Here is a 10,062-nt window from a genome sequence, read left to right as displayed (position 1 = left end):
ACTCACTAAGCATTTATGCTTACAGTTGTTGTGTTATGTGTTTCAGGTACTAGCGAGGGCCGTGGAAAGGCGCCGGCGTGACTCGTACACACAGAGAGGAGATTTGATTTGTGATCTTGGGAAGTTGGGATATGTTTTGATTTGATAACTATTGTGGAATACTTTTTGAGAATATTTTATATATAAATTTGGCTGTTGAAAAATGAAAAATTTGTTTTGAAAATCTCATCGTTACACTTTGGTTGATATTGTGATATTGTTGATATGCCGAGTACGGAATAGATATGCATGAGTATGCTAGTTATTGATATGCTAGTCTAGTAGATCTGTAAGACTGCCTGTGATATTGTTTGATTATCTATAGAAGATATTATCTGTTATATGTTTCATGTAGTGTGTGGGTTGGGTTGAGGTTGTACTGCTTTGTGATGTAGCCAACAAACCCTGGAGTATTCCAGATATGAGTTGAAGGCCATGGATGGTATGTTGGACTCATACTGAGGGTACATTAGCATTCCAGATACGAGCTGAGGACCAAGTGGTATGTCAGACTCGTACTAAGGGCTTGAGGGTATTGGAGCAATCCAGATATGAGCTGAGGGCAGGGAAGGGCATGCCAGATTCATACTGAGGGCTCATGGGCATTCCAGATACGAGCTGAGGGATAGGTAGGGTATGCCAGACTCGTACTGTGGGCCGGGAAACAAGCCAGACATAAGCTGTGAGCCCAGGGGGTAAGCTAGACTTATGTTGTAGGCTCAAGGGTAATCCAGTTTTTTAGTTGTGGACCCAATACATGCTGTTATTTGTATATGTGCTACTGTTTGTGTGTTGGTACTTTAGGGAAACTCACTAAGCTTTGTGCTTACGGTTTCAGTTTATTGTTTCAAGTACTTTAGATGTTTTGACAAGGCGAATGTATGACCCTACATATACTCGCGTTTTGGACTTATAGTTTCTAGGATACTCTGATATGAAACTATTTTGAAAATATTTTGTAATAACTAATACCTTTTGGATGTTTGAAAAAGTTTTAAATTTTACTGAAATTTGAAGAACGTTACAACAGCTCCGAAATGCTATGTTCCGGTGCAAGTAGTCATTTTACCAAAAAACAAATGTTGGCTATTTTTGTTAAATTGGTTGTTTATAAGTGTTAGATTGTTGGATTTCTCTTGTCTTTTTATTGTAATTGTAAACAATAAAACACATTCAAACATTATCTCTTAAATTATATTATCTAAAATCAAAATCACAATTTTAAAACTCATCTCGTAAAAAACAGATTGATTATTGTCCCATAATTTATCTAGGACTTTACGTTAGATGGAATCAAAGAGAATATAAAAAGAGGAAGAAAGTGGATACACAATAAGCTACCGAGTTGGTGTTCACCGCCCCAGTAAGGACATTGTCTAATCTTTCTACGGTGTAAAGCATAACACAATTCTTGAGTACCCAGTGGAGTTTTTAAACATTAAAAAGTATATTCCACAATTATTAGGTCTATATAGTTAAAAGCTCCAATAATTTAAGTTAAAAAGCTCAACTATAAAAAACTACTAGCTGCTTACATCCTCTAAACACAATTTCTTGAAACACTTAATTAGCTTAAACATATGAAGCAAAACATGAAGCACTTTTCTGTTTTCCTTTCTTGCATTTTTGTATTCTATTGTCTTTTTACAATAATCGAAGGAAGAAAATTACATAGCAGTTGCAAGAAGCATCACAAGGGTTATGGGCATTCCTGTAACTCTACAACCATTTTCAACATAATGTCATTTGGAGCTAAAGCCAGTGGAGTTTCTGATGATTCCAAGGTAAATGAAACTATTTTTTTAACAGTAAAACTTGACCTCAAAACTATAAAATTCAAAGACTCAATGAAAAAAACTCGTTATAAAATTGTTTCTTATCATGTAATATAATATATATAGAAACTCGTAATGGCATGGAAAGCAGCATGTAAAGTTCCTGAAGGAGTTGTGCAAATTCCGTTAGGTCATAAGTTTCTCATCAAACCTGTAACACTTCAAGGGCCGTGTACGGGTCATGTTACTTTTCAGGTAACTTTTTCTATTTTTTTTTTGTTATGTAACATGTCAAAAAAGAGAAGGAAAAAAAGTTTTTTTTTTTTTTTTGGTATCTAGTATTTAATATATGTTTTAATTATATCTATAACAGATAGATGGGACACTACTAGCACCGTCGAAAATTGGATCATGGTCAAAGTCAAACTTGTTTCAATGGATAAATTTCAAATGGGTTCAAAATTTGACAATCCAAGGAAGTGGTATAGTTGATGGTCAAGGCTATAGTTGGTGGAATCCCATGAAATCCAAACACATTTCAGATATCAAACCAACTGTAAGACACAACTATTTGATACAAGATTAAGTTAGGTTCATCTATTTTTCAAAATGGATGGAAATATTTGTCAAAAAAATAACAACCAATTTTGTATCCCTATGATGGAGAATTTGTTTATTGACCACAAAAAGACCTTCAAAAAAAGATTTATTTATTTTGGAGAAAAATCATCTATTCCGCAATATATGAACGTATTGTATGAACGTATTTCCCAATATATATGAATGTGTTTTTAAGCATATTAAGTCAACTGCATAACTTCTATATATAACCTTTTGACTTCAGTGATGTCCCCTTTAATTTAAGCATGTTACGTCAAAGAGCTTATTCATGTTTATCAGTTCCATATATATAAGATGTTTTGTTTTTTTGTTAAATAGGCATTGAGATTTTATGCAAGCGAAGATATCACAATTCGTGATATCACCATAAATAATAGTCCACAAGTTCATTTAAAATTCGACAACTCTCGAGGAGTCAAAGTCAACAACATTACCATTTCATCACCCGGAAATAGTCCAAACACAGATGGCATTCACCTCCAAAACACACGTGATGTAGAGATCATGTATTCAAATATCGGAACAGGTATTGAAATTTTATTTTCAAAATATTAAATGCTTTCAGTTATATGATTGTTTCTTGTTTTGCGTAATAATATTAATTATCATATAGTAATTATTGATTATTTTGTGTAATAATATTTGCGTTTATTATTCTGTAACAGGAGATGATTGTGTCTCCATACAAACCGGATGTTCAAATGTTCACATTCATCATATAAACTGTGGCCCGGGTCATGGTATAAGGTACTTCATACAAATTACCAAAACAGGGCAAAAGAAATATAGTTATTTTAAGTGCTAACTATATTCCAAGGAAATATTTATAGTATACATAAGTGTACATTTATAATGATGGTAATTATATTGATTTTACTTCAATTGTTATTAATTTAACTAACTTAGAGACTCGAGTTTGAACAAAAAGGATGAAAAATAGTGTTCATGATTTACATATTTGATAAGAATTTGAAGAATTTAATCCCAAATAACATAGTAAAAAGCTTCTACATGATAAACAATGCTTAAAAACAAAATTCTACAAGTAATATGCACTTGTAAATCAACACTTGGCATGTGGGCCCTTTATCTGTTTATGTGTGCATGCCTCTTTCTTAAACATTATTCATGCCGTGAGATATAAAATACTATTACTTTTTTATAAAAAAAAAATGATTGACCTTATCATCACATATAAGATAATTCTAAACTAGTTTAGAAAAGAATAAATTCCATATACTACAAGTCCTCAACAACAGCGTCATCTACATTGCTATATATATATATATATATATATATATATATATATATATATATATATATATATATATATATATATATATATATATATATATATATATATATATATATATTGTCACTAATTCTTTTCTCAAACCGGCCTTTTTTTTATAAGTATTAATTTTCTTCTACTTTTGTAACATGTCTTCAGTATTGGAGGATTAGGAAAAGACAAAAGTATGGCATGCGTATCGGATATTTTGATAGAGAATTCTATTATTGAAAACACTCTTTATGGAGCAAGGATCAAGACATGGCAGGTATATATCTACACATACATTATGCCAATTTCATTCTAAAATGACTTATGTAGGACAACTCGTTAATTTTCACTTGTGTCTTCGACAGGGTGGAGTAGGGTTGGTCAAAAATGTTACTTTTTCAAACATTCAGATAGTAGATGTTAATTTTCCAATAGTAATCAACCAATACTATTGTGACAAGAACCTTTGTCAAAATCAAACAGGCTCTATAGGTATAAAGGGGGTGAATTTTGACAAAATTGTCGGGACTTACTCAACTCAACCTATCCACTTAGCATGCAGTGATGAAATTCCATGTACAGATATTGATTTAATTGATATTCAATTAAAACCTTCTAGAGGACCACTTGGAGGATCTCAGCTTCAACAAGCGTTGTGTTGGAACTCTTATGGGAAATCGAAGGGTCCATTGATACCATATAGTATCAACTATTGTTTAATGAAAGGTGGTGATGATTCGATTCACCCAATTTCAGGATCTTCTAATGAATTATGTTGAAGGAGATGAAATTTGTGTAGAAAATGTAAATGTTGAAGGACAAGTATGTAAATGTAATGAGCGTATTGACTTTGGGCTCTGACCAGTTGGTGGGCCAAGTCTTTGCTTAGACTAATAGGCGAAGATAGAACGGCAAATTGTCAATGACTTAACTGTTAAAAGTGACTTATGTGTGAAGCCATCATTTTGATATTAATTTTAGCATCTTTGATTCTTGAAAAAGTGATAATTTTGAATAACTTATATACAAAATGATTATTTATTTATTATTATTTTTATAGTTAATTGGATAAAAATCTCCTAAAATCTATTTAAACGCCTATAATTTATTAAATTATTTTACTCCATTCATTTATTATTATCATCATTTCAAGTTTTGTAACTATATTTAATGCATTGTATTTTTGTAGAATTTTATAAAAAAGATCATTAATTCTTTTGGCACTTGGTAGGCCAACGCAGCCCCGTCTTTTTGGTTTTATATCTAGAAAATCCACCCTATGAATTTTTACAATTTTGATTTCATGTGATATATTAAAATATATGTAATTAGGAAACTTATTCATTCAACACGAAGAAATACAAATGAGAGGAATGAATTTATACAAATCATTGATGCAAACATAAAGATTTACAAAGGACAATCGATCACTCGTCCCACAACAGTATACAACTTTTACTTCAAGAAAATACGGGTCATAATCAAACTATGTCTATGAGTACACACCAAAGCATTATTCTTAGACTCTTGGAAAGGGTATAAATACATTTACACCATAGTTGGAGAAGTCTCATAATTAGATGGAATCGGAGCAGACGAACCTTTTTTGCCTCTTTCAGTTCTACTATTATCGGCAAATTTCAAACTCATTTTGTGAAATCCTTGTTCTTTTTCAGCTTTAGACCATTCGGAGAGATAATAATCTTGTTCTGTGGATCCTTTTTTGGGTCCACAGAACAACCCGCCCCATTGTGGGAAGTATATAAAGAGAATTGGAAGTGTACAACACATCATCATTACTCCCATTAGCATCATACCTTCTTCAGTTGAGTATCTTGACCCCCTGAAGAATATCACTTGTGTCAAAACAGCCCCTACGTTTCCTCCACCACCGGTCATCCCTGAAATCACACCTAATGACCTGAAAATAGAAGAAAAATCATTATTATATAAGTTGAGATAAATAAAATAATACTTTATAAGTAAAAAAATCAATGTGTATATTACGTGTGAATAAAAGAGTTTGTTTTCAAAAGGTGGGGATCGATATTGGGCCTGTTGGTAGTAATTGTGTAGCAAGCAAATTCATATAAGAGTTCTTTAGTTTAGTCAAACATTTGACTAAATATTATAAATTGCAGTCAATGAAGAATATTCAAGTCCCCAGATTCCTTGTAATTAGAAAAGATATTTTTCATAGAATTTAGTTGCAATATAATATAATATCTTAACAAAATATAGAAAATATAAAATAAAAATACCTTTACACATAGAATAATAATATTTTTCATTTATTTTCTATGGTCGGTATCTTTCTCTAATGAATCAAGCATGAAGCATTCGGCGAAGTCAAGTAAATAACGACAAAAGAACATTAAAATAATAACGTTTAGCAATATTGTAGGTTAAATATGATTTTCCTATTTTACATTTGTTTACGAAACAATTACAAAATATCATTATTATATTTGACCTCAGTTTTTTTTAAAAAAAATCTATATAATTATAGAACATTTCAAAATACTAACTCACAAACTTTGAACATTTATCATAATTATATTTGATTATCTTTTAGAAAACAAAGATATATATGCGTTTTCATGTAAAATTTTTAAAGGTTTACCTTTTTTTTATCTAAAGTTTCTAAATTATACAAAGGTGACTTGCCATTTGCCAAGACATTTATGATAATTATAGTTCAACATTTATTATCTTTTATAAAACAAAGATATGCATAGCATCTTTTTAACTAAACTTTCTAAATTTTAGAAAGGTGGCTTGCCATTTGACAAAACTTCGGGTTGATTTTTAAACTTTAGAAATAAGTTGTATAAGTTATTTCGACTCATTTAACCTCTTTAGCTAGTTTTTTTTTTAATACATTTTAGAAGTAGAAATAAAATATGATTAAATTAAATTGTTCATAAATAAAATTAATAATAAGATAAAATATAATTAAAAATCCATGGAAATAACATTACATACCTACGGGAGACGAAAGGGACGACACCGAACGTAAGTCCACAAGCAGCTTGAACAAACACAGAGAACACAAGCATCACGGCAATGGAGGCGCTCAAAGATCCAACTATCCCCAATAACAAACACAGCAACCCTCCGATCATCTGCACCACCCACAGCGTCCACAATCTTCCCCTCATTCCGAACCTCTTCGCCACCACATCTGACAATATCCCTCCGCCGGGCCTCGAAAAGAGATTCGCCAATCCAAAACTCGCAGCTATTATCCCCGCCGTGTGCAAGTTCACATTGAATCGATCGTAGAAATACTGCGCGATGATATTATCGATGGTCAACTCCACCCCGAAACAATACCCGTAAGTCAAGGCCAAGATCCATCCTCTGTAATTGGTGATGGCGTGATAGAAGACTTGTGAGAAGCTATCTTTGTGTTTCTCGCCGGACTTTTCGAGTCTGACGTAGTTCCCGTCGGGCATGTCTTGTCCCAGGAAGAAGATGGCAAACGCACTAAGTGTTTGAAAAATTGCCGGAATGAAAAATGCGATTCTCCAGGCGGTGAATTTTGTTGAACCGATGTGGGAGTGGATTAGGGAGTAAACGAGTGGCATGATTAGTTGTGTAGCTCCTCCGCCGAGGTTACCCCAGCCGCCGGAGAGTCCGTTGGCGGTGCCGACGACTCCTGGGGAGAACATGGAGCTCATCCAGAACTGGGTGGAAACAAAGGTGGCTAAAGAGAATCCGGTGAAGAAACGGACCATTAAGAAAGCCGCCGGAGAGTTAGCGATGGCGCTAAGGAACACCGCCGGAGCTGTGAGGAGGATGAGGGAAGAGGAGGCGAGGCGCGGACCGAACAAGTCACATGCAGTCCCCATAGCAACACGAGCAAAAACCGCACCAGAAACGGCGGCGATCCCAGCATTGCCAATGTCGGTGGCCGTTAAATTAAGATTATCACGGATGATCGGAAGGAGTGGTGGAGCAGCAAAAGTAGAAACGAAGCAAGCGAAGAAAGATATCCATGAGAGATGGAATGCTCGCATGTGAGGGGTAGCCACTGAAAACAAGCGGAACACGGTGGCCTTGTGTTCGGAGTCAACCGGAAGTGCAAATTTCCGATCATTGTTGTCGGAATTCTGAGTAACCTCCATTATGTTTGGAAAAAAAAAGGCCCAACTATATTTGAACTTAAAGATGATTTTGGGGGGGAGCTATATAAGGCAAAAACAAGATACAAAGAAAGGCTTTTGCTGAATATAGAATAGTTAAGTGAGGCTGGAAAACAAACAGTTGGTGTTCGTTTTTGTGTGTGGAAATCGGCAGAGGGATAATTCGGGTATAAGTACAAGAAAGCTGAGAGTCGGAAAACTGTGAACGGCAACGAACTGGCCTTTGAGAATGGTTAAAGTTTAAAGCTTTTGTCACATTATGATGTTCGTCCGCTATTTCTTGTCATTCTCACATGTAGTCAGTTAACTCAAAAGTCTCCTACTACATTAGTACATGTGTGTATATTTTATTGGAATAATTTTAGTGATGTTGTAAAACGCTGAAGGAGTTTAGTTTTATGTTTCAAAATTGTTAATTTATTGTTTTTTAAAAAAACCAACATATTAAAAAAATATTTGTACTTTGGAATAGGGATGAGCAAAATGGATCGGCTGGACGGAACCAATCATATACTATACGGGGCTATTATACTGATCTACACAACTATTCTTAGTTCTAACGGTTCTGGTTCCATATGACGAAATCGAGGAGGCCAAAATGACTTAATGATGTTGAAAAATAACTTTATGGGGCAAAAAAATGAGTTAATGGGCTGGAAAATAATTTAATAGGGCTAAAATAGAATTAATGGATTGGAAAATGACTTATCAGGCTACAAAACGACTTTGGAACCAAAAACCGGCAGCAAAACCATTTTTTCCCTAGCTGGCCGTTTCCCAATTCTTCATTTCAGCAAGTCGATCGATTCCCAAATGTTTTGGTACTGATCCGGTTCGGACCGGTTTTACGATTTTCGAATCATGTAGTGTCTAGTTTGGCAAACTAATAGAGCTTTATAAAAGACAAAACTGCAAATTTGGTCCTTATGTTTTGCAAAAATCTTTGGATGAGGTCCAAAAAGTTTTCGACTTGCACAGAAGGTCCAAAATCAAGGTTTTTGGTCCAAAAAATTTAAAATTATCTATATACCCTTTTAATTTTAGTTTTGTATTTTCTTTTCTTATTTATTTTAATACTTTTTGAAATAAAAATAAAAAACAAAAAGGATAGACCTCTACTCCACCCCTACTGATACCCTCTCTCTCTCTCTCTCTCATTTCTTATTTGATAGAAAAAAAAGAAACAGCAACAGCAAACGGCCAAAGCTGCTGTTTCCACCCTAACTAACAGACCACCATGGCATCCCCCCTCTTCTTGTGAATAACGATCGATCCACCCCGATTGTTTCCTTCCATTCGTTCTTCCCTTATTTCAATCATGTTTCTTTCATTCCAAATCAAATGAAGACGGGAACAAGAGATGCTTTCTCTTTGCAATTGACCAGCATCTTCAACTTCTCCCTTTGTTTTCTTTTTGATTTCTGTCAAGAAGCTTCTCTGGAGATGGAGTAGCATCTAGCGAGACAACGAGATTGTCAAACATCAAACCCAAAAACCATTTTCCCATTCATCGGGTTCTTACCAAACGAAAAAAGAAGAATATGAAGAAAACATGTGAATGACGATTGGACAAAACCCCTTTTTTCGTCGATTGAATCAGCCAAGCACACACAGCTTTCATCAACCAACCCTCCACCCAAACCCTTCCTATCTCGTCAAACAACTGTTACTTCCCCCCTTTCCTTTCCTCGTCATGTGCTTCTGGACGATAGAAAGAAGAGGCAACGGAGCTGCCATTGCAAGCCATCCACCACCACTCACTGCCACCACATGTTGCTGCTATTGTTATTCCAACCACCAGAGAACCACTAGAGGTCTTGACGAAAGATCAACATCCACCATATCCAAATCGCATTTGCCTCCATACTTCCTTCTTGATGCAGTCATTCGATCATTTTTTGTTCCTTTGCCCGATCAAGAAATAACCAAAGGCACGAGAAGCCCTAATCCACGTAAGTTTGAGCCAATAAAGACATCTGGCCCCTCCATTTGCGCGCGCACACACACATAGAGAGAGAGAGAGAGAGAGAAAGAGAAAGAGAGAGAGAGAGAAATAGGGGAGGGCTCCGGTGGGTGGGTAGAAAGAGATGGGGTGAGCCAACTTAATTCCTTTTTTGCATTAATATTTATAAAATAAAAATATAAAAAATACAAAAAAAAATAAAAATAAAGGGCAAAACCGTTAATTTAAGTGCTC

General features: G+C 34.6%; 2 protein-coding genes across 2 annotated transcripts; one reads left to right on the top strand and one right to left on the bottom strand.

Moving 5' to 3' along the window:
* The first annotated feature begins 1,600 nt into the window (after positions 1-1,600).
* Positions 1,601-4,762, top strand: LOC145044304 (Pectin lyase-like superfamily protein). Its single transcript, XM_078993180.1, has 7 exons — positions 1,601-1,823; positions 1,941-2,069; positions 2,188-2,370; positions 2,754-2,961; positions 3,101-3,182; positions 3,886-3,994; positions 4,083-4,762. The coding sequence occupies exons 1-7, from the start codon at positions 1,620-1,622 to the stop codon at positions 4,494-4,496; spliced, it is 1,329 nt and encodes a 442-aa protein (XP_078849306.1). The 5' UTR covers positions 1,601-1,619; the 3' UTR covers positions 4,497-4,762.
* Positions 4,763-5,038: 276 nt separating this feature from the next.
* On the bottom strand, positions 5,039-8,167 carry NRT2.5 (nitrate transporter2.5). The gene is made up of 2 exons (XM_078989042.1): positions 6,703-8,167; positions 5,039-5,638 (listed from the first exon to the last, which is right to left on the bottom strand). Exons 1-2 carry the CDS (start codon positions 7,845-7,847, stop codon positions 5,266-5,268), a joined length of 1,518 nt encoding a protein of 505 aa, XP_078845168.1. The 5' UTR covers positions 7,848-8,167; the 3' UTR covers positions 5,039-5,265.
* Between the last annotated feature and the right edge of the window lie 1,895 nt (positions 8,168-10,062).

The sequence above is a fragment of the Lactuca saligna genome, chromosome 4, assembly GCF_052625555.1.
Source record: "Lactuca saligna cultivar CGN05327 chromosome 4, ASM5262555v1, whole genome shotgun sequence".
Taxonomy (NCBI): Eukaryota; Viridiplantae; Streptophyta; class Magnoliopsida; order Asterales; family Asteraceae; genus Lactuca; species Lactuca saligna.
Note: the sequence above shows the minus strand (reverse complement) of the source record. Positions and strands in the feature narration are given on the sequence as shown.

Coding starts and splice junctions, on each gene's coding strand:
- LOC145044304 (XM_078993180.1), top strand. CDS start 1,620: ATGAAGCAAAACATGAAGCACTTTTCTGTTTTCCTTTCTTGCATTTTT. Junction 2,962..3,100: donor GTATTCAAATATCGGAACAG/GTATTGAAATTT, acceptor ATTCTGTAACAG/GAGATGATTGTGTCTCCATA. Junction 3,183..3,885: donor GGCCCGGGTCATGGTATAAG/GTACTTCATACA, acceptor ACATGTCTTCAG/TATTGGAGGATTAGGAAAAG.
- NRT2.5 (XM_078989042.1), bottom strand. CDS start 7,847: ATGGAGGTTACTCAGAATTCCGACAACAATGATCGGAAATTTGCACTT. Junction 5,639..6,702: donor GTCCCTTTCGTCTCCCGTAG/GTATGTAATGTT, acceptor TTCTATTTTCAG/GTCATTAGGTGTGATTTCAG.